Below are 23,464 nucleotides of genomic sequence, written 5' to 3'. Positions count from 1 at the left end.
AGTTTTCGCCTTGGGGCTTTAGGTTGGGCTAGCATAGTCGTTTCTGGGCTGTCTTATTAGCCCTTGAGCTTCAGATATTGGGCCCAATTTAGTCAGCAGGACGGTTCTTGTCAACTCTGTACAAAGACGACCTTTGTTACTGACGCAACTTATGATGACACCTTACATCCGTTTTGCATTAGCTCAAGAATTCTGTAACGAGGGCCTTATATATGGCCCTTAACTGAAGTCCGCACTGTAGAATGACTCTGCATTAGCTACTATTGATATACAGGAAAAAAATAATAATAAAAAAGGCCGGAAACAAGTTTACGGAATTGCTGCAGGAGTCCTATCTATAGAAATATATAAGTGAACGAGAAAACCCAACTTGAAATATCAACCCACTTCGAGTTCAAGCTCCGTAAAATTTAAGAGCTGCATTCATCAGGGAACAACACCTATCAGGAAATTGAAGCCTTTGCCCAAAACACAAGGACCCAGTAAAAATATCCTGAGCAGCAGCTACTTCGTATCGTAGAACTCCACACTTTGATTGTGGTCACACTACTGCCCACCTGAACAAAATATTGAGGACAACAGAGTTAACTCTCACAATATGTTATAATATATACATGATGATTATGAAAATGTGCGTAGACTTTGAAAATATATACACATGATGATTTGAAAATGTGCCTAGACCCGATAAATTCAGTTTCACAAAGGCTAAACATCAACGTGCACAGATTTCTTTTAAATATTTTGGAAACAGCAACAAAACCCTTAGTTGTCCAAGGTGCAACCCAAGCACCTGATTTTTTTGGAACAAAGAGAAACATACGAGAAAACACCACATTCATAACAATGCAAATCATCACTGAAACAACCACAGATGGGAGACAACCACACCCAACATTGACCCAAATTATGTAACCTTGATACAACTATTGCCCCACATTAACTATCCATACACAGAAGTTAACAATAAGCTTGCAGCAGTAGCATTTGGTTCTTAATCGCCTGTGGCACAACTGATCAGCATCGAGCATGCCACTAAAGCATAAAACAGAATTATAACTATGGTTGTATTTTATAGTGCAACATACTGGCTCCCAGCCACACGAGTGGCTGCATGACTTAATGCATAGGAACAATATAGGTTTGTTCACAGAATTATGTTTCCAGAAAGTGTAATGCTCTGAATTTATGCATTTCCAATATAAGGTATAATATGCTTTCAGTAAGTGTCCTAGCCTCCATATGTACCTTATGTAGATCTTTCATGAGTTCACCTTGCAAGTTTTACAACTTTGTCTCACTTAACATTGGTCCTGCGAGGCCCGTCCTGCCTTCCTGAGGTTGCCTCCTCTTCAAGAACAGAACAAAACAAACGAATTTAAACACATGAACAAAGGCTAAATTTTATCTATCTAATATCATGGCATTAGGTTGGTTAAATTATACAAATATTACAGGCCTTTAACTTTAACTTTTTCTTTTTCCCCAGGTGTAAAAGTTATGAAAATAATTCCTGCCACTAACTAATCGGAGATCCTTTCTTGCTTGAACGAGGAAGGTGACCAACCTTGATGACGATTTCAACTTTTGACAACAAAATTTCCAATTAAGGTTCAAACCATAGCATCAAATTTGTTTGTTAATGGTCGGTGGGACCACTGATCGGCACCAAAGTATAAAACAGAAAAATATAACTTAACCATTGCGTTTTATAGGGCAGCAAATTTTCCCTATCAGCTACTCATGTGGCTGAATGCTTCATTTATAAATCTTAATTTACCTTAGAAACAGCATATACTTGTATTACAAAACCGTATTGAATAAATCACTATTTTCACGATAAAATATGTAACGGTCCAAATAAACCCTAAAGGTTTCACAGCTTGTAATCTAAAACTCTTCTTTGATAATGATGTGCAGAAAGATTTTCAACAATAGACACTCTTCTTATGAGGTGGAAATGCTTCAACAAATAAACAGTAATTCAATGCCTTCCATCACAAATAAACAGTCATTCAACGCCTCCAATGGCGATAACCATGTCCATGATTATTTTCGTAATATATATCACCACTATATAAATAAATAAAACTATTATCATAATCATTTATTATTAGTAATTTTATTATCATTTTTCTTAAAAGTATAAGGCGTGAAGAAATTAACCTGCATATGAAGATCGAGAAGGTAAAGATTTGAACATCTTCGAGTCAATCTGTCTCAAAAAAGGAGAGAATCGCTTGAATCAATTCCGAAGCTCACTCAGGCTCCACCATATCAGGCACATCAGCCACATACGATCTGCCCAACAACAAACCCTAACGTTACACCGTCAAGGTTGTAATTTACACCATCGGAAACACCGCGACCTTGAAATCGTTCATCCACGGGCAAAACCAGCGACCTCGCCATCGACGATCGTCTTCGAACCCAAATTGGATCGAATTACGGAAACAACCGGCCCGACCGATCGAACACGATCATCGCAAAGGCGTCAGATCCGTCGAGTGTGTTTGAACCGCGATCTTCGCAAAGGCCTCAAACCCAAACGTGACTAACATATCGGTGATTGCGATCGTAGATGATTTCGTCGAATCGAATCAAAGCTTCTTGTCGGGGATTAGATTAGGGCTTGAGCCTCGGAGAGAGACGGTTGGCGGGTTTTCTGTGCTCTGTTTGGGCTTTGGGTTTGGGGATTTTTGTTTCTCCTCAGGGCTTATGAATACGATTGTCTCAGATCTCAGTTTGTCGATTTGGATGGGCTACGGGCTTGTTTAGTTTTGTTGCTTCTCCGGCCCAAGAAAAGAAGTGGCCCGTGTTCAATAAGCAATAAACTTGGATTGTTACTTATTCGGGGCTGGGGCTGGGGCTGTTTGGTTGATGATTTCATCCAAAAACTTGGACTGTAATTTGATTTTGTAGCTACAGAAAGTCGAACAAACATCAACATGAACTTGTCAATAAAATATCCTACGTATTAGAGAGCAATTTTATACAAGTATAGGGATGCAGTATTTTTATGTTTAAAAGACGATTCAAGATAAATATGTCGCAGGTAACATGTTAGAACAAGTATCTTTCTTCTACAAGAATAACCAAGGTATCTCAAACATGAACAAACCAAGGTGTTCTGCGCGTCCACCCCATACTGGAGGCAAAGCTCGAATCAGATAGGTCTTGATTTAGAAGACACTGCAATGTAGCTTACAATGGCCGAGGAGTCACCATCTCCTGAACTCTTCCGGATCAAAATTTTAAATCTTAATATTTTTACGTCTTTTTCTTGAGTTTGCCCATTCCACATAAATAATAGCTTTCCTGGATAGTCTAGGGAGGATTCTATAGCGAAGGGATCGAACCTCAATCTTCCTCTGGACATCGATTAAAAAATTAATAAATAAATAAAAGGGGTCGGGGAAGGCAGAATGTATGTAGCATTTCATTTTAGCACGCTCATGAGTATGACGAGGGCGGACAATCAGGTTTCAGTTCTCATAACCAAGCTGCCAAGCCTGCTTCTTACCTACTTTTTCTTCAGTGTTGACAACAAAAGTGACATGCATAGGCAGCTGCATTATCCCTCACGGACTATTCGCTTCCACAAAGGTGCTATAGAAATTTACAAGGGAATGATATGTGGTCCAACAATTCCTCTCAACCAAACAGCATGATATGTAAATTACTGTAAAAGGTGGATTTTATCATTCAGATAACATACCCTTCAAGATTAACAGAATCTCCTGCGACATCGAGCAGATCCAAGCTCCTCATAATCAGCCTTGGTGACACGCATTGCTTCAAAATCAGGACTTGATGCTAAAAGAGATCCTCCTCGCCAAACACCTAGTATGGGGCTGTAAAAACATGGACAATTTTAATAAAACTGGAAGTAGGTATGCTTAAACAGAGTAATACAGATCAGGAGGAAAGTTACTCTTGTTGAGGAGTTATGTTCACTTGATAGTCATCAGGAACAAGAGGCCGCAGCTCCTTCTCTCTGCAAAATATCAAAACAAACTTAAGGATGATTTAGTATTAAATCTGGCATTGCACAACTGAACGGAAAAGAGATCAGTACATACAGTCTATCAGAAAGTCGAGGAAATAGTGTGCTTCCGCCGGTTAAAATAATGCTGGCCAACACATTCAGACACGCGGGTGAGTACTGACAATAATTTTTTTTTTCTTTCAAGTAAAATGCAGAGTTTGGAAGGTCACTTTTCATAGAGTACAGGCTGAAGATGAGGATGGCAGGAACTGACAGCTCGAACTATGCACTCCGCTAGCCCAGCCTGATTCATTCCTGCAAAACAGGTCCAAGTTAGCGCTTTTGTTTTGTAAGAATCATAGAGTTCCAAAAGGAATGAGCAAAATCATTACTAAATCACATACAATTTACACACAAGTTATAGAATTTCTAAAAACCTCCTATTATGCCACATAGTATCATATTCTACAGAAACAGCTAATGACATATTTCCAACGTTATGCTCTACATGAATCACGCAACAACTTGCAGAAGTAATAACCCCTAGCCAACATGAACCACAAAAGGATACTGAATGTTTCATTCAACAACAAAGAATCATATATCGTATTTGTTTCAAGAATCAAACTAAAACCCCAAAAGTGTACTTTGAAACCAGAATATAAGACAAACCCAAATCAGCAGGATGGAAGATCATCTCCGGCACAAGGAACCTTTCATTTGTCAAGTCAAATTCCTGCCCAAAAACAACAAACACCACTTAGAAGTAGAAAACAAACACAACCAGTTACTAAATTAGCTCAAATATATGGGAGAAAGATTACATTCTTGGTTAAATCAATCTTCTTTCGATCCTCCAGCTTGTTTGTAACTTCCATCTGATCCACATCCATCTTTTCCTGCACTTCTTCAAGTGTGTCACCGTCTCCCAAAGCCAAGTATCTCTGCGCCTCTTCTGGGTTCTTGAACGAACCCTTTTGTATGCGTAACACCATCAGGCAACACATACGTGCACCTGAAAGCATTGTCCTTCCCTTGTTTCCTGAACACCCATTTCAAGCCCAAAAAAAAAAACAACAAAACCCAGAACTGATATTAAACCAAATTCCAGGAAAAATAGAACAAGAAAATAGAAACAATATTAAAATAAATTCACGAACTTTGCGATCTGGAGGTCACGAGCAACGTCTAAGGAAACAAAGCAGAGCTTCTCCTTAACGTCGTCGATGAGGAAGGTCTCGTCCATGACATTGACAGAGCGGTAAGATACAAGCTCTTTGAGGTAATTGGTCAAGGCCTTGCCGCCCAAGTCGATTCGCTTAGCGGCGTAGTTGATGGGGAAGTTTTGGAAAACAGGGACGGCGTGAGTGAAAGAGAAGCCGCAGTCGACGACGAGGCTGCATTGGGCCTTAAAGGTCCGCTGGCTGGCCTCGTAGAGGTGGGCCAGGGAGGGAGAGTGGGCCACGTAGAACGATGAGAAGTTGAAGTCCTCGAAGACGAGCTCGTCGGTGGCGCGTTGGATGGAGGGGAGGGTGAAGAGGGGTTCCGTCAGGAGAAGGGACGATTGGGCCGGGTTGACCCGGAGAAGGGAGGAGAAGAGATTGGCCCAGATCTCGCGCTGGAGATCCGGGTTGATTAGGTAGCCGCGGTCGATGGGCCGCCGGACCGCGGCGGAGGTGAGGTCCATGGGCTCGGTGGGTGAAGGGTGCACCCATTTCTTGGAGGAGAGTGGGCGGTAGACGCAGTTGGGGATTATGGCTGAGGGGTCGCGCTCGCCGCCGAGTCCGGCTTTGATTAGGCCGCCGCCGTTGTCCAACACGACGACGTTTTGATGCATGTCCAGGTGGAGGGGGTTGGGTGGTGGGGGTCTGGGACTGATTTGGCGCGAGGTTGAGGTTTAGGCGAGTGTGTGTGAGTGACTCGCTGGGGTTTATGCATTTGCCATTAGGGGTCTAAAGGATGCATTGCAACAGGAAATGAAAATGCACCAATAGGCCAATGTCAAACAAAAATTTAGAGCTTGTATTCGCTTTTGAACTACTTGGGTTTTACTTAAGTTCTTAGACTGAAAATTTTGGTTTAGTTTGGTTGGTACAAGTTATATAACTCAAAGGGTTTGATAGAAATATAATTATTGTACCATTGTGTTCTTTCACACAAATTGTGACATTCCGAACATTCCGACCATTACAAATTACAATAGGATAATTGATTTTATTTAAAGACAAAAATTTGCTAAGTATATAATATCAAACTTTGTATGTCATCTACAACATTACAGTGCACGACTGCGAGTAAGTGCAGCAAAATGACAAATTACATAAGGTAAGTAAAGAAAATTTTCCAAAATGAAAGAGGTAGCATAACAAGCAGCTGCAGCATCAAAAGCTTTATCCAAACAGTCGAAAGGTATTTGCATAATGGGAGGAACAAACTGGTCAAGACAAGGCGGCATCCGATTTCAATAGGGCGCATAGTAGTACCCTCCTGGCTGAGGCATCATCGGCTGAGGTTGGCCATAATAGCCAGAGCCGCCAGAAGAAATCTTGGCTAAACCCACTTGCCCTTGCATCCCATCTCTTCCATATTGCTGCCAAAGCAGTTGTTCTTGTGAAAGCAAATATTGCTTCCTCTCCATCTCTGCTATCTGAACATATGAAGGAGGTGGCACTGCAAGGGAGGCGGCAAACGGATCTTGCTGCCCCACTGCTTGCACTTTCCCGTCTGGGGCAGGCAGAGCCAGCAATGGCGTAACAGCCTTGCCTGCCCCGGGCATTGCCACACTACTTGCACTCCCACCACTCAGTTGTGAGGTGCTCACATGTTGCCTCACTGCTCCCTGATCATACATGCCATTCAATAACAATGGATCAAAACCACCTGCCAAATCAGCCTTCTGCTTTGACAGATTACTAGCTGTCTCAACCAATGCCAATTCCCAGTCTGCTTTACCACTCTCAGCAGCTGGTGTCTGCCAAGCTGAGGTCACTTGAGGCTCTCCATCTGATGGGAATGCTTCCCAGGATCCATATGTATTAGTAGTAGTAGGAGGTCCAGAGAACAAAGCCAAAGCCAATTTGTTTCCTTGCTCATCAGCAGTAACTCCATCATCCCTCAAATTGACCAAGTCCTCTGTCACAGGTTGAGGATGTGAAGCCTTAGGCTGGGCTTCAGGTGGCGGGGGAGGAGGAGTGTAATTCTCCGGCGGAGGAAGAGCCTTCATCACCTCATAATTCATATCCTGTTTTGGCTCACTATCAACCTGACCCTTCTCCTCCATACTCTTCGGCCTGTTTGTCTTCTCCTTCAAGAACCCTTCAAGTGAGCTCAAAAGCTTATCAGTTATTCTCTGAACCTCTGGGTACTCAGACGACCGGGCAATCCCCGTGTCCTTACACCAACCATAAAACCCCACAAGCTCATCAATCATCTTTGCCGCATTAACATAAACATCAAAAGCCTTAACACAATCCGCATACTCCATCTCAGTAAACCTATCCAACAACACCCCCAATGCCTCACATATCGCAACATATAGCCTAAAACTCTCCTTCAAAACCTGGTAAAGCGCAACAATCACCAACCTACTACTCTTAGCCGCACCTGCAGGCCTACAAGCCAAAATTCGATCAAGAACCCTCAACAAGTCATTCAACCTCCCCAGTACTCTCTCAGGCCTCATTTCCCTTATTGGCGTACTAGACTTGGTCTCTCTTTTCTGCTCTCTCTCCAGTGACTGATCACTCACATCATTTCCATAATCAAATTCTTTCCTTTCCTCTCGATAATCTCTCTCCTGATCCAATCTACCGCCATCTGTGCCTCCCGATTTCCTCTCATAAACCTCAAACTCCACCTTCTCATCAAGATACATCGCATAAAACCTTAGAAACCCGGCATGATCCCAAGCATTCGAATGCGCTTCGTCTCTAAAATCAGACAAGTTCAAAACCCGCATGCCTCTGCGAGTTGCATACACAATCTCCTCCTCAAACGAAGGGTGCCCATCAACCAAAATTCTGTGAACAAGCATAAGAGCCTTGAGAGCCACAATCCAATCATGGGTTTTGCTCAAACGCTTAGATATAGTTGCCACAGCCGCAGTGACATATCCATGCGAGTAGGAGGTCAAGTTGATGATCTCCCTTATGTACTTGTCGTCAGCTGGGTCTTCATCGTGGGTCGTGGCCTTAACGACTAGAACTTCGAGGTCCGGGGCTATGTTCCCGGCCACTTTGGCTAGGCTGATGCTGGTTTGGTCCTTGACAGCCCCAATTGCCTTGCGAATTGTGCTGGGTGCCATTGATGATAGGATTCAAAAGGCAAGAGGAAAAAGGGGTTTGTTTTTGTTGATTACCTATGCTTTGTTCAGGGCTGTGCAGGCGTGGATCGAGACTGTAGAGGATGAAACGAGAGATCTGCTGACTTGGTTCAACGTCGTAGACGGTGGAGATTGAGTCCGTACGATCGGAATTGCAGTAGATTGGAAAGGGTCACGGCTCACGACTCACGGAGCTGTGCTGCAAAACCAGAGACCAAGGCAGTCTTGTCTTCTTTCACTTTTCGCTGTGCTGCGAAAGGCTAAAAGCGCGTAATCTAAAACCTTTTGCTTACGGGCTAATTCAATGCAAAAGATAGATGGCGTTTGACGGTTTGAACTTTGTGGACTCTTTCTCCATGCAATGTATGTGAATTCCAGTAACGGTGGGTATCAATCATAGCAATTTTGTCAATGTAAATCTATATGGTTACTCAATAAATATTCATTTATATATATATATATATATATTAGAACAATAATACTCTTATCACATTTTCATACCACCTTATGTGGGAGGTGACAATCACATCAATTTTTTTATAGTCGTCCTTACATTCGGCTCCTGAATTTTTAATCCCCACTTTATTTTGCTAGTATAAAAAAAAATTACTAAATGTTAATTTTATCCCAATTACCTTGTGCACTTTAAATTATTTTTCTTCTAAAGAAAAGGAAAAAGTTCGAATTTGACGGTCATATATTTTCTTTCGTCACATTGTAAATTGGTGAGAATAGAGTATATAAACACGGACCAAAAATAGTTTTCACTTTTCAATTATTATAATTTTTTCCTATTTGCTAGCAAGAAATTGAAATTTCCGAAGATAAATGGGCTGAAATGTAATTATAAAATTGAACTTTCTGATAAATAAATAAAAAACAATTGTAAATATTATACACTGTCGGAAAGGAGAAAGCGCATTTCCCGCGAATACCAGCTTCGGTCGCATTTGGCTTATAAATAGCTTTGCCTCTCAAAATTGTCATTTCTATATTCTCTCTTCCCCAACCGAGTCGACTCAGACAACCACGATGTTCTTCCTCCGAGTCCACTCAGTGGACACCAACCACCCTCTCAGCCTCGAAGACGCCGAGTTCACCACCATCACAACTTCCAAGATCACCAGTGCTACTGAATCAAACCCTAACATCATCCCCAAATTCAGCGAGCGAAGAGGCATAGCTCACCTGTTCCGAAGCATAGGACACTCGTCGCTGCCGAACAGCCCTGCCTCTCGATCCACTCTCCTCTTCGTCATTGCTGTTCCCAACTACCTCTCCTTCGACGACTTCATCCGCTTCTGTGGGTCCCGAATCGACCATGTCCTCCAACTCGTCTTCATCAGGTACCATTCTAGAATTTCTTTGTTTACCCAGAAATTAAGAAATTTTGAATCTTTCAATTCGGAAGTTGTGGGTTGGATTGTTGATCAAAACCCTGCACTGGGTTTGTGACGAAATTGAGGAAATAGCAAAATTTGTTTTTTATAATTTTATTTTAAAGAAAAATTTGGATAGGGTTTTACTTCAATTGAGCCACAGAGTTGTGCCAGGCTTACATTGATAATTTTCATGAATATAAGAAATCAAATTTAAAAGATAAACTTGAGCTGAAAATCTGAAAAAGCAATGCTTTGAACTAAAGGGAAAAAAAAGGGTCTATGTATCAGTTCAGTGAATATCTTTGTTTGAAATTAAAGTTCCATTTTATCTATGTTTTTGTTTCCTTAGTGATTAAACAAAGTCTAATTTAGTATTTGCTTAATTGGATTAGGAACGATGGGATGGAAGATCGGTACAGTGTTTTAGTTGAGCTGAAGAATCAGATGACCGCCGACGGATTTTATCACACTTTAAATGGGAAGAAGTATTCGCCTGGAGAGGTAATGAGCTTTTCTTATTATCGCTTATATTCATGGATGATGTATATACATCTTGAGCTTATGTGTGCGATTTTTTTTTTTTTTTTTTTTCAGGCTGAGGTGTGCCACATTCTGTTTCTGCTTTCTGTGGACTACACAGATTCAGATGAAATAGCTGGGACTCCTCCAGAAGGATGTATTGAATTACCTACTTGCCCAGTTTGCCTTGGTGAGTCACAATTTTCTTTGGTGGGACGGGGGTTCTTCTATTTATTTTTTTCAGAGGTATAATATTCTTGTGCCCAGTATTTATATTATTTTGGTTTGACTTTTGTTTCAATGTCAGAGAGATTGGATGCAGACACAAGTGGAATAGCGAGTACACTTTGTGACCATTCATTTCAATGTCCATGCATTTCAAAATGGACTTATTTATCTTGTCAGGTGAGTTGGTTTTCTGTTCCAAAATTTTGTCTTATGTGTTTAAGTTTATTAGAGATCTTGGTTGAGAGCATTGTTGACTGCACTACTGATATCTATTGTTACTTGCATGTACTGCAATATTTGTAATTTAATTATTTAAAAGTTCTTATGTAGATTATTATGAAATATTTCTATGTAACAATTGTGGTCTTGGGTTTATCAATTTGAGCTTGAGTTTTCCTTGAGTTGGCGTTGGGCCCTTTGTAACTCTGATATGTATTAGAACTCGAGCAAAGTTTGAGAATCCAGCTTTATACAAGAAAGTTGCTGACTTTGTGTGCCACTAGGTTTGCCGATTTTGTCAGCAGCAGGATGAAAAGCCAGCTTGCTCTGTTTGTGGAATATCTGCGAATCCCTGGGTTTGCGTAATATGTGGTTTTGTAGGATGTGGAAGGTAAACATGATACACTCTTTTTTCTTCTAATATCTTTGGTTATTTCTGTCTCCAAAGCAAAGAAAACAATATAGCCTACGCATCATTTACTTGATGAGCTATGGCGTTGTCTTAATTAAATTTTGTCCAGACAGAAAATTATTGATATTATTTTTTCTTCAAAAAGATATACAGAAGGCCATGCTGTTAAGCACTGGAAGGATACACAGCATTGCTATTCTCTTGAGTTGAACAGGCAGCAGATTTGGGATTACGTTGGCGATGCTTATGTTCACCGCCTGAACCAATCAAAAATTGATGGCAAGCTAATAACTGATACGGATTCTCAATGTATGTCTGTGGAAGGGGATTGTGACAGGTGTGAATGCAGTGATGATTCTGGAATTAGTGGAGCCCTCTATAGCAGCAAAGTTGAAACTGTATGTATATATTTTAAGATTTTTTTTTTTAACTTTTTTTCTACCTAGCACTATCCATTATTTTCGATTTCTTATTCACATAACTGATCTTTAGATGTTGTGCTACAACAGATTGTAGACGAGTATAACCGACTTCTTGCAAGTCAGCTTGAAACTCAAAGACAAGTAGGCTGTCACCAAACCCACGTTTGACCTCTGCTTTGTGTTCTTATTTTTCCCTCCACCTAATTGGTTGTTGATCAAGTGATATCCTTTTCTGTTTCTTGAACTTCAGTATTATGAATCTCTACTTATGGAGGCCAAAAGTAAAAAGGAAAGTTCAATGTTAGAAGCAGTGGAGAAAGCTGTAAATTCCAAGATGCAGGATTTTCAAGCGAAACTGGAGAAATGTCTTGAGGAAAGAAATGTTGTTGAAGATGTGAGTTTGTAATGTGCTCCTCTTTATTTTGGAGTTTGGCATAGGTGTACTGTGTCTCTGAAATCTTCTTCTTCTTTTTTCTGACAGTCTATTTTAATTTATTGTGCCTATTTTTGTGTTTGTTTCTTAGATCAACCGTAATCTCATCAAGGGCCAAGAAACCCGGCGTGGAAAGTTGAAGGAAATTGAAGAGAGGTACATATTATTTTCTCTCCTTCATTGATAGATGTCAATTCTCCCATTGTTTAGATACTAACACTTCGGATAGGACCATGAGGGTGATAAGGGGTTGTTCAAAATATGTTTTTTTTCTTTCTTCCCACCCTGTCCCCTCCTCTCCTACACAACCAAGGATAGTGATCATTTCAGGACCCATGAGCCAGTGCTAGATCAATAGGATATGGCATAGAGGCAAGTCTGTGATTATTAGCAGCACTGAGTTCTTTGGTTTTTATATCCTCCTTTTAGGGAAGCTGCATCACTGAGGTTAAGAGAGGAGAGGATACTTGATCTAGAAGAACAGGTATTTCTGTTACGAGTTTCTGCTTGTTAGCCACTATATTTAGAAGTTGCTGGTTTCTTAACAAGTTTAAATGATGGTGGTCACAGATTAGAGATCTTACAGTCTATATTGAAGCCCAAAAAACACTCAAGGACATGACGGATTCAGATGGCATCAAAGGGGGAACGCTCTTGCCTGTACCTTCTTCAAAGCAATCTTCTCCTGCCAACTCTAGACGACAAACAAAATCTGGTCGAAGACGGAACTAAAAGAAGGGCACTCAACATTTCGTGTATAGTAAACTCAACATTTCGTGTATATTAATAATTGTGTGTCCAGCTGATTTTGGATCATGTAGCGATTTCATTCAGTCTTAATGCTTCAGAAACTTTCCTTTGGATGTGCATCTGTGAGTGAGAAGGTTTCCAAATCATGACCATGCCAAGGATTTTCCTGAAGAAAGGGATTGAGCAAAGAGGCAATATGTATGAGAACAACAAACAGTGCAAACGAACCATTGTAAACCTATAAGATTTTTAAAAAATTATGTAACCAAGAACAATAAGTTATAAGCAAATTGTATACGAAAGCAAACTTAATATATATTTTTTTTCTTGCTTAGTCGAAGCAAAAAGAAAAGAAAGCCATTCTCACCTTGTGCCGTGAAGACCCAACAGTTAGATTGTGAACCCAAAATCAACTCTTCTGTGTAAAGAAAATAGATTGAGAGAAGAAAGTAATCAAATCAGTATATAACACATCCCACTTATACGATTTGCAAGAAAACACACTAGAAATAAACAATGAAGTAAAGGAAAGGCAATGCATAGAATTTAGAACCATACAACCTTTCGCCGCGTTTCGGAAATTTGGCTTTCTGCGCATATGAGAGGATTGGACTGATCTGAGAGTTTTTGTAAATCGCAGGTTACTGCTTGCTGAGTTGTTCTAAACTGCAGGTAACTGCTTGAATTTTGATCCGATCCAAATATGATGTAATTAATAGGAGATGAATTTGGTGGCTTAATCCGATAACCAGAAGATTAAAGAGAAACATACATATCAGAAGATTCTCACATACTTTATCATTGTTTAGCAAGCCTTCGAAATTGTACCACTGATAGTGACACCTGGGTTGTTAGTAAAATTAGTTAGACAGCTGGATTGGTTACACTGTTAAGCCTTACTATTAAGCAATACATTAAGTCAAGATTTGCAATTTCTCTCTCTTTCTATTTCCTTCTTCCTTAGATATCTTCTTCATATACTTCTCTGAATATTTTGGTTTACAACACCTCCGCAAGAATTCCAACCTTGTTAAGCCATTGAAACTTTACACCTCCACCTCCACGTAAGCCATGAAGTTCCTGTGGTTTTCATATACGAAGATTACAAAAACTACGAATGCTACTATATGGACTATTGCAGTGACATGCAGAGAGTGAAGGACGTCAAGTGTAAGATTGAAAAAGATTCTGGCATTGGATTTGACCAACAGAAGTTGTTTCTGGTAGTTGGAGAAGATGACCATGTAGGTCTTGAAACTTTGGAGAAGGGAGTTTTTGTAGTTGTACCTTATCCGGAGGTAGCCACGGTGCCAGGATGAACAGATTGGTTGTCATCTTGGTTCCAGGTAACTAATTCTTTATTTAATCGTCGTCTCTATGTCCTCTCTTGATTTCCGGATGACATTAACAATTTCATCTTCTTCAATAGCAAGTAATGAATCCTCGAATGTTATTCATTGTTTCCTCTTTTAATAAATATTTGTTTTCTTGATTATTCCCGATGACATTGACAATTCAATTTTCTTTAGTGGTGGTGGTGGTCTTGACAATTCAGAGGCAGCTGAAGTCACAGACGAGCAAATTGCAAATATTCTTAATTCTGGGTAATTAATTCTTGAATTTATATTCAATTGACCCTCTCTTTTAATAACTACGTGCTTTATTGATCATTGACATGAAATTGACTACTGCTCTTGATTATTACTTTCTTGATTAGGGATGGTTCTCAAACTCAAACTGTTGAAGTGAAAGTTATGGCTTGTTCGTTAATGGATCGTCAGTCTACTCATTTCACTGAAGTGGTTGGCGTTTTGGACAACGTGTTCACACTTACACAACGGTTGAGAAAAGTGTTGCAAGTACAAAATTCACACCATATAACAGTACTTTTTAACGGAAGGGAATTGGAGCAGAACTGTTGCCCATTCCTGGATTTTCGCACAAACTTGAGCGAGAATTGGGTGGATATTATTATCCAGCAAGGAACCATTGTTGGCGCAGAGGACATCAACCAAAAGGTCATAGTCGGCGAGTGCTCAGCGGCAAATCAAATGGTTCCAGCCTGGGATCCCACCTCGTTATATCTAACCCAAGAATCAAATGTTGCATCATCATCAGCAGCAGTCAATCAGATGAATGCATCAGCATTAGCAGCCAACCATACAGATGATGCATCGGAAAAAGTAGTCGGCAATGTAAGGGAAGAACATAAGATAGCGGTGAAGGTCCTAATAGGAAGGAGAAATCAATACATCATTAATGTTTATCCTAGCGACAAGGTCTCCATTTTGAGACCACGGTTGGCTCAACGATTGGCTGAATTGAACATCCCTATGACAGCAAGCAACATATCACTTCGTCTTTGGCTCGATTAAAGTCCATATGAAGAGTTGTCGATCGATGACATCGGCCTAAAGAACAACATGGTAATAAAACTCACGAGCAACGACGAGTAATTTCAAAGACGACAAGAATAACGAAAAAGACCGACATATGCTATATAGTATTAGGAATTTTGTGTTTTAGTTTTTTGCTGTAGGATTATGTACCAGTTGTTTGCAACCATGTTTTGGATCATTAAACTAAGCACTTATTTTCTTTTCGTTCATTATATTGTGGATAATTTGAATTGCAAAGAGTCACTATTGGCTGTTACGTAATGGGAAATAACCCACTTTCGTTCCGAATGAAATTCTCTGAGTTGCTTGGCAAGGCACTACGTACATTAACGAACGAAAGGAGAAAGCATATACATTGATGCAAAAAGCTGATTTCTTATTAACACATGAAAATTAAAGAGTCACAATAGTTAAATTAATTTCTAAGATAAAATAAGACAATCCGTTATGAAACGAAACCAACCAAAGCAACTAAAATCTATTGCTTCGAACCTTCCCTTCATCGCAGCCCTTCTCTCTGATCTCGACCTTTTGGCTGGTGGTGCTGCTTTCGTTACCTTCAGAAACTTACCCATTATAGTTCCATCACTTCTCCAATTATTCTAAATGAGGGGAAGATTGCGTCACAGCTTGTTGGGGCCTCAAATGTGGCACTATAACGGGTTAATTATTCAAGTATCCTAAACCAATAAATACCTAAATCTGCAGCGTCGTTTGGGGTCGACCAGGAAACATGGAAGAGAAACGCGGCTCGTTGGGAGCCGTGCACTTTTTATGGAATCACTTGGAATTGATCTGTGGAAACTCAAGGCTGCTCCAAAGAAAAAGTTTGTGCTCGGCCCAGCACCATTCTATAATCGGATGTTGGGAAGTGCGCCCCATCTTGGTACCTTTGTTCTGATTCTAATGGCTTATGATTACAATCTTCGAAGCTAACCTTTCATAAATTGATTTGTTGTTGATTGGACGACCACTACATGAGGAAACATAGGTGATCAACCTCACAAAACATGTAAGTAGCACTAAGTCAATCCCAAAATATAGTTCGTGAGATTGTTTAAGTACTTTTGATAGGCAGGTTTTTTTTTTTTAAGCAAAAAATTAAACACACTAGAATATTTCACAATTGTTGGTTGATTAAGGTTTTGAAAAGTTCATTCCTAGTTTGGGCCTACAAGGACTCCTTCACTCGATAACGGGCGATATTTTCTATTATTTGTTAATGATTATACTCGAATGATGTGGCTATATTTCCTTGATCACAAATCATTGATATAGCTTTTTTTTTTTATTTTTTTGTTTTCCTAAGATTCTTAGCACATGTTGAAAGAGAAAGTGGCAGGAAATTGAAGACTTTAAGAACGGATCGTGGAGTTCAATTTATTAGCAATCACTACATGAATTACTGCAGCAAAGAAGGCATAAAAGACAGCTTACGGTTAGGCATTCCCCACATCAAAAGGGAGTCGCAGAGCAGAGAAAAACCGCACAATCGCTGAAATGACACGAAGCATGATGAAAGGAATGCAACTCCCAAATCAGTTTTGGTCAGAGGCATTCCTGAATTGGCAATGACCGATCCAGGATCCTTAGACCATGAGGTCATTGTGTAAAAGTCTGACATAACTTTGAAAAAATTAAATGATGGAACTTTCATTACTAATTAACTAATCAAAACACAAAACCATAATCAATTAATCGAAAGGAAAGAACATAAAATATGCGCACTCAATTTGAGCTTGTTTGCACAAGCCATCGAGTAAACATAGATAAATCAAAGTGTAATTGTTGATACTAATAAAACCCTAGATATATTATTAAGCACTTGCACTTGCGCTTAATACTAGAGGCATATATATTCTATGGTAGAAGGCATTTTTTGTTTAAGGTATTGGATAGCATGATCTCTTGCATTCTGTTCCTCATTGACTCGCAGGAAATTGAACTCAGGTTCCAGAAGGTGCACACCAAAACCGGACAGGATTTATAACAATCTTCTCCAATGCAATAACATTCTTTTTCAAGTACATGACATGTTGAACACAACATTTGTGACCACGATACCCTGATATTTCTACTTCCTTGAGGTAGTAATGGGGGCATTCGGCAGCTTTCTCTATTTTTGCCATCTTCGTATTGGATATTTTCAGACCTAACTGCACCGCACCAAAGAAACAACACTTTAGTTTACTTCACAAGAACTAGAAGCGAAACCTTCCTTTCTTGTTCTCCGTTTTATATATGCTTTTCTTTCTTCAGAAATATTGGCAATTGGTAATAAAATGAAGAGAAATAATGAACGAAACCACTCTAGATATGAATGCACAATATACAATTGTCTATCAAGTTGTATTTGTAATCAGTCAATCTATCTATGAATAATTATGTATGCATACCCCCAAAACAAGTCTCTGCATGTAAGGACATGCCTTCATGAAAGAAGCTAAGCGACCAAGGGACCAATGGTAGCCTGCATCAACTAATAATTGCAAATGCCTTAGATTTGCTAGTATGGGAAGTACATGATTTTGATTGTAGACCTGAAATCCACCAAACCAAATCACAAGTAAGGAACAGAATAAATTACAAAAAGGAAGAAAAGAAAACCGACACATCAAATGTAATAATACTACATACTAACCGCTTCTCTGATATCTAGCTTCAGAATCTTTATATGAGAAAGACAAGGCGAAAGTTGGCTGAACACAATCCTTGTGAATTCAGCATAAGCGTACCACTTGTAATAGGTTACATCAACAAGCAGCGGTACATTCTTGAGATGCAAAGTTATCAATGATCCACAATAATAAATAAATGAAACAATGTTTGCGTCACAAATCTCAATGTTTTTAAGTCGTTGACAATGTTTTATCTCCAAATATTTCAATGCGATCGAGGGACCGACAACTCTTAAATTAACTAAATTTTTGGCAACATCTAGAGACAACCGCTCAAGAAGTGGACAGTTGGACAAGAAGAACTCAACAACTTCCCCGGTCACACCAACATGTCGAAAATGAATAACTTTGAGGAACTTGAAACCAATATTATTGTAATATCCACCAGAACCCAGACTTGGAATGCCATTGGAAGCAAATTCTTCCTTTTCCATACCCAACAGTTTGTAGGAAATGTATAGTCATCGTCGTGCCAACCCCCCCCAGTTGTCAATAAGTCCAACTCAAGTCTTTGAACTCTCTTTTCCATTGCAAATTGAACCCATTTATCAATGGAACTTGTAAAGACGTCATCTAGAAAAAAGATAACCCTGAATCGTTCAATGCTTTGGCCTTTATGCTGCTCCAGCACGTGATTCACCCAATTGACGTATTTATGGCCTTCTTCTTGGTCTCGTTTATCACAGTCAAGTTGATAGAGGTAGTTTAAGGTCTCAGAGTCTTCAAAATTAATAGTCTCTAAATTGAGAGACGTAGTAGATGACCAGACGTACCGCCATCTCCTAGAAAGGATACTTGTAGCTACTGCTTCCTTTAGCGGCAAGAGTGACACTATGCTAACAATAACCTCATATGGCAACTCACTGATTCGGTCCTCCACCACCTTGTGCTCATCATCCTTGATTATTTTCCTTCTCTTTCGCGGCTCATCTAACTTGTACTCATCATCCTTATAATTATGGAGATATCAGAAAATTTATATAATAAAATAATAAAGTAACGCACTAGTGGTGTTGTTGCTATGGGTCTATTTGATTTCATCATTCAGTCAAATGATTTCAACTACAATTTTTTTTTTCAAAAATCAAATAATAGCGACCGATAACAACATTAAGAAAATAAACGTACCAAAAAAATATGCAAAATTTTGAACAGGTTATATAAATGGAAAACAAAAAAAAGTTTAAAAGGGTGCAATTTTGATGCATGCTAGTGTTAGTGTAGAAACTAGTTTGTGATGTTTACATTGAGTTGGACAGATTGAGAGGTTGTGCTCATTCTTTTTTCCACTAAAACTGGGAGTTTGCGACGAGTCACAGCAGTGCTTGGCGTGAAGAGTTAGTTTTAGGGATTTTGTCAAATGAAAGAGGGAGAGAGAAACGTAATTGCAGATATGCCGTGCTGCAAATTTAATTTATAATTACATTGTGCGTTTTTGTAGAGAGAGAGGGAGAGCATTTGGGGGAGAGAGAGAGAGAGAGAGAGAGAGAGAGAGAGTATTTAATTTATAATTACATTGTGCTTTTTTGTAGAGAGAGAGGGAGAGCGTTTTGTATAGAGAGAGGGAGAGCGTTTTGGGGAGAGAGAGAGAGAGAGAGTAGTTTTAAACCATACAAAACTTTATTTAGGGTTTAGGGTTTAGGTAACCCTACCCTTCTCACACACACACGTTGAATAATAAGAAAGAGAAAATGGGTACAGTTTTTTTTTTTCGCAATCTAATTAAAAAAAATAGGACAAAAAACTAACATCTCCATTTTTTCAAATAATAAAAAATCACCTTAAAGATAGGAGTTGAATACGATGTCTAGTCTTCCCCACCTCAAGATTTTGAAAACTAGTAATTCCTTTAAGTTTTCAAATCAACTTGTTCATCTTCTTATTATTTTTCACTGTGACGTTACGGGTATAAGTCTAATTTTTTGTCAATCCACTCGGCCAAGAATCTATACATATCTACTGAAGAAAAACAACTCTAGGTTTTCAAATTTAGGTAATAGGACAAAAACCCATACTAAGGAAAGGATTCAAATTCTTTCTACTGTGTCAAATATCTATATATGTTGCTCATTTGATAATCTTTGGTGATTCATTATGTTATCCATTATTTTGTGCTATGAAATATCACTTGGATTCTTAGGGCTCGTTATGAGTGATTCTCCATCTAAAAAGAATGGTGTGCGATGAGGAAGAGAATGCAAGAGACCCATTTATTCATATGATGCACCAATACTGATCAACCCAGTTTTTCTTTTCTTTTCCGCTTTAGAATTATCTGCCCATGTTTTGGGTCATTTAAACTCAACACTTATTTTCTTTTTTCTTTACTTTTACTTCATTAGATTCAAGATACTCTGAATTGCGCAACAAGAGTCAATATAGACTGGTACGTAATGGAAAATATCCCACGTTCGTTCCAGTTCATTATGACTCTTTGAGTTGCTTGGCAAGACACTACATTAACGAAAGGACAAAAGATAACACCGAGCCAAAAGCTGATTTCTTATTTTCTAACACCTGAAAATTAACTCAAGAGTGGGGAAAACAAATGAGTAATCATGTCTGATTCACAATTAAATTAATTTCTAAGATAATAACTTTGGAAGAAAAAAGGGATAAAATAGTCTAGACACGAACCAACCAAAGCAACTAAAATATTTTGCTGAATTCCCTCTTTGTCTGAGAGTTTTTGTAAATCGCAGGCAACTGCTTGCTGAGTTGTTGTAAACTGCAGGTAACTGCTTGAATTTTGATCCGATCCAAATATGATGTAATTAATAGGAGATGAATTTGGTGGCTTAATCCGATAACCAGATTATATTTCAAATCTGTTAACCTGTTAAGTTCACGAAACAAGTTTGGATCTTGCCTAATTCGATCCAATAATGATATGATCCCATTTGATATAACATATATTTCATTTTATTTTATTTTTACTTACTTAATATATATGCATATGTAACAATCTTGTGAATTTTGTAAATAAACAAAAATAATTTTCAATTATTTGTATATATGAAATAAATGGATCAAGTTATCGGATTCAGTATCGAATAATTCAACAAATAGGATATGGATCTAGTTGTTAAATGAGGATAATATGGTAAATTCAAAATTTTCATATTAAAAACAAAATCAGATAATATGTCCTATTTTTATGGAACATAATTACCCATATTATCTTTTTTTAATTTTAAAATAAATTTTTTTAAATAATAAATAATTGGCATGACGTGTGCCAAAGGGGCTAGTTTAAACAGAAAATAAAATATTTCCCTCCCCCGCACACATTCATATCATAGCTCTGGCGGCCATAATATTTTATTTCCTTTTTTATTTTATTTTTATTTTTATTATTTTGTAATACTAACCCTTCTTTTGTAAGTACTTACCTTTTCTTTTGTACTTCTTACCTTTTCTTTGTTTGTAAATACTTACCTTTTCTTTGTTTGTAAATACTTACCTTTTTTTAATACTCATATTGTAATTAGGATTTCTTTCCTATTGTTAACTTAAATAATTTGTACATCTATATAAATACCTTAATATTAAAGAGAAATAGCATACTTTATCATTGTTTAGCAAGCCTTCGAAATCGTAACACTGATACTGACACCTCCGCAAGAATTCCACCCTTGAATTGTTAAGCCCTTGAAACTTTACACCTCCACCTCCACCCTTGAATTGTTAGAGTTCCCTGTGGTTTTCATACACGAAGATTACAAATACTACGAATGCTACAATATGGACTATTGCAGTGACATGCAGAGAGTGAAGGACGTCAAGTGTAAGATTGAAAAAGATTCTGGCATTGCCTTTGACCAACAGAAGTTGTTTCTGGTAGTTGGAGAAGATGAGCATATAGGTCTTGAAACTTTGGAGAAAGGATTTTTTGTAGTTTTACCTTATCCTAAGGTGGCCACGGTGCCAGATGAAGAGATTGGTTGTCATCTTGGTTCCAGGTAACTAATTCTTTTATATTTTATTAATTATTTATTTAATCATCCTCTCTATGTCCTCTCTTGATTTCCGGATGACATTAACAATTTCGTCTTCTTTCAATAGCGGTGGTCTTGACAATCCAGAGGTGGCCGCGGTGTCAAAAGAGGAGATTGATATTCATCTTGATTCCAAGTAATGAATCCTCGAATGTTATTCAATTGTTTCCTCTTTTAATACATATTTGTTTTCTTGGTTATTCCCGATGACATTGACAACTCAATTTTCTTTAGTGGTGGTGGTGGTCTTGACAATTCAGAGGCAGCTCAAGTCACAGACGAGCAAATTGCATATATTCTTAATTCTGGGTAATTAATTCTTGAATTGACCCTCTCTTTTAATAACTACGTGCTTTATTGATCATTGACATGAAATTGACTACTGCTCTTGAGTATTGCTTTCTTGTTTAGTGATGGTTCTCAAACTCAAACTGTTGAAGTGAAAGTTATGGCTTGTTCGTTAATTGATCGTCAGTCTACTCATTTTACTGAAGTGGTTGGCGTTTTGGACAACGTGTTCACACTTACACAACGGTTGAGAAAAGTGTTGCAAGTACAAAATTCACACCATATAACAGTACTTTTTAACGGAAGGGAATTGGAGCAGAACTGTTGCCCATTCCTGGATTTTCGCACAAACTTGAGCGAGAATTGGGTGGATATTATTATCCAGCAAGGAACCATTGTTGGCGCAGAGGACATCAACCAAAAGGTCATAGTCGGCGAGTGCTCAGCGGCAAATCAAATGGTTCCAGCCTGGGATCCCACCTCATTATATCTAACCCAAGAATCAAATGTTGCATCATCAGCAGCAGCAGCAGTCAATCAGACGAATGCATCAGCATTAGCAGCCAACCATACAGATGATGCATCAGAAAAAGTAGTCGGCAATGTAAGGGAAGAACATAAGATAGCGGTGAAGGTCCTAATAGAAAGGAGAAATCAATACATCATTAATGTTTATCCTAGCGACAAGGTCTCCATTTTGAGACCACGGTTGGCTCAACGATTGGCTGAATTGAACATCCCTATGCCAGCAGCAACATATCACTTCGTCTTTGGCTCGATTAAAGTCCATATGAAGAGTTGTCGATCGATGACATCGGCCTAAAGAACAACATGGTAATAAAACTCACGAGCAACGACGAGTAATTTCAAAGACGACAAGAATAACGAAAAAGACCGACATATGCTATATAGTATTAGGAATTTTGTGTTTTAGTTTTTTGCTGTAGGATTATGTACCAGTTGTTTGCAACCATGTTTTGGATCATTAAACTAAGCACTTATTTTCTTTTCGTTCATTATATTGTGGATAATTTGAATTGCAAAGAGTCACTATTGGCTGTTACGTAATGGGAAATAACCCACTTTCGTTCCGAATGAAATTCTCTGAGTTGCTTGGCAAGGCACTACGTACATTAACGAACGAAAGGAGAAAGCATATACATTGATGCAAAAAGCTGATTTCTTATTAACACATGAAAATTAACTAAAGAGTCACAATAGTTAAATTAATTTCTAAGATAAAATAAGACAATCTAGAAACGAAACCAACCAAAGCAACTAAAATCTATTGCTGAATTCCATCATTGTCTGATCTCGACCTTTTGGCTGGTGGTGCTGCTTGCGTTACCTTCGAAACTTACATTATAGTTCCATCACTTCTCCAATTATTCTAAATGAGGGGAAATTGCCTCACCTTCAAATGCCAC

The 23,464-nt window shown here is 38.7% G+C and overlaps 2 protein-coding genes, 2 long non-coding RNA genes and 2 pseudogenes across 7 annotated transcripts; 1 reads left to right on the top strand and 5 right to left on the bottom strand.

Annotated features, from left to right (window-relative positions):
• Positions 1 to 269: 269 nt before the first annotated feature.
• On the bottom strand, positions 270 to 2,592 carry LOC148914493 (uncharacterized). Its single transcript, XR_016122535.1, has 3 exons — positions 2,167 to 2,592; positions 1,249 to 1,350; positions 270 to 557 (listed from the first exon to the last, which is right to left on the bottom strand). It is a non-coding gene; the product is annotated as an uncharacterized LOC148914493 (long non-coding RNA).
• Positions 2,593 to 3,384: 792 nt separating this feature from the next.
• ARP6 (actin-related protein 6) lies at positions 3,385 to 5,969 on the bottom strand. The gene is given in 9 exon segments (XM_008244578.3): positions 3,385 to 3,609; positions 3,719 to 3,854; positions 3,935 to 3,997; positions 4,083 to 4,133; positions 4,219 to 4,303; positions 4,661 to 4,724; positions 4,813 to 4,953; positions 4,955 to 5,030; positions 5,149 to 5,969. Coding segments are annotated over 8 exon segments (1,284 nt in total). The 5' UTR covers positions 5,826 to 5,969; the 3' UTR covers positions 3,385 to 3,609; positions 3,719 to 3,727.
• Positions 5,970 to 6,200: 231 nt separating this feature from the next.
• LOC103341101 (putative clathrin assembly protein At4g32285 pseudogene) lies at positions 6,201 to 8,634 on the bottom strand (annotated as a pseudogene). Its single transcript, XR_016122534.1, has one exon. The product of XR_016122534.1 is annotated as a putative clathrin assembly protein At4g32285 pseudogene (transcript).
• Positions 8,635 to 9,138: 504 nt separating this feature from the next.
• LOC148914492 (uncharacterized) lies at positions 9,139 to 13,414 on the bottom strand. The gene is made up of 3 exons (XR_016122960.1): positions 13,236 to 13,414; positions 13,042 to 13,092; positions 9,139 to 12,840 (listed from the first exon to the last, which is right to left on the bottom strand). It is a non-coding gene; the product is annotated as an uncharacterized LOC148914492 (long non-coding RNA).
• LOC103341103 (BRAP2 RING ZnF UBP domain-containing protein 1-like) lies at positions 9,342 to 12,793 on the top strand. 2 transcript variants are annotated; one of them, XM_008244580.3, is made up of 11 exons: positions 9,342 to 9,655; positions 10,084 to 10,192; positions 10,286 to 10,400; positions 10,518 to 10,615; positions 10,942 to 11,048; positions 11,215 to 11,467; positions 11,579 to 11,632; positions 11,742 to 11,885; positions 12,016 to 12,080; positions 12,354 to 12,408; positions 12,495 to 12,793. In XM_008244580.3, the coding sequence occupies exons 1-11, from the start codon at positions 9,342 to 9,344 to the stop codon at positions 12,654 to 12,656; spliced, it is 1,476 nt and encodes a 491-aa protein (XP_008242802.1). In that variant the 3' UTR covers positions 12,657 to 12,793. The 2 variants fall into 2 exon arrangements, with proteins under 2 accessions (XP_008242802.1, XP_088899660.1); XM_089043534.1 differs by lacking the exons at positions 12,354 to 12,408; positions 12,495 to 12,793 and adding an exon at positions 12,154 to 12,293.
• A 3,304-nt stretch (positions 13,415 to 16,718) lies between the features above and the next one.
• LOC103341162 (F-box/FBD/LRR-repeat protein At5g22700-like) lies at positions 16,719 to 19,029 on the bottom strand (annotated as a pseudogene). Its single transcript, XR_016122647.1, has 4 exons — positions 18,997 to 19,029; positions 17,715 to 18,700; positions 17,470 to 17,613; positions 16,719 to 17,229 (listed from the first exon to the last, which is right to left on the bottom strand). The product of XR_016122647.1 is annotated as an F-box/FBD/LRR-repeat protein At5g22700-like (transcript).
• Between the last annotated feature and the right edge of the window lie 4,435 nt (positions 19,030 to 23,464).

The sequence above is a fragment of the Prunus mume genome, linkage group LG8 (genome assembly GCF_029339155.1).
Source record: "Prunus mume cultivar Tortuosa linkage group LG8, ASM2933915v1, whole genome shotgun sequence".
Taxonomy (NCBI): Eukaryota; Viridiplantae; Streptophyta; class Magnoliopsida; order Rosales; family Rosaceae; genus Prunus; species Prunus mume.
This window is presented reverse-complemented; position numbering and strand designations above follow the sequence as displayed.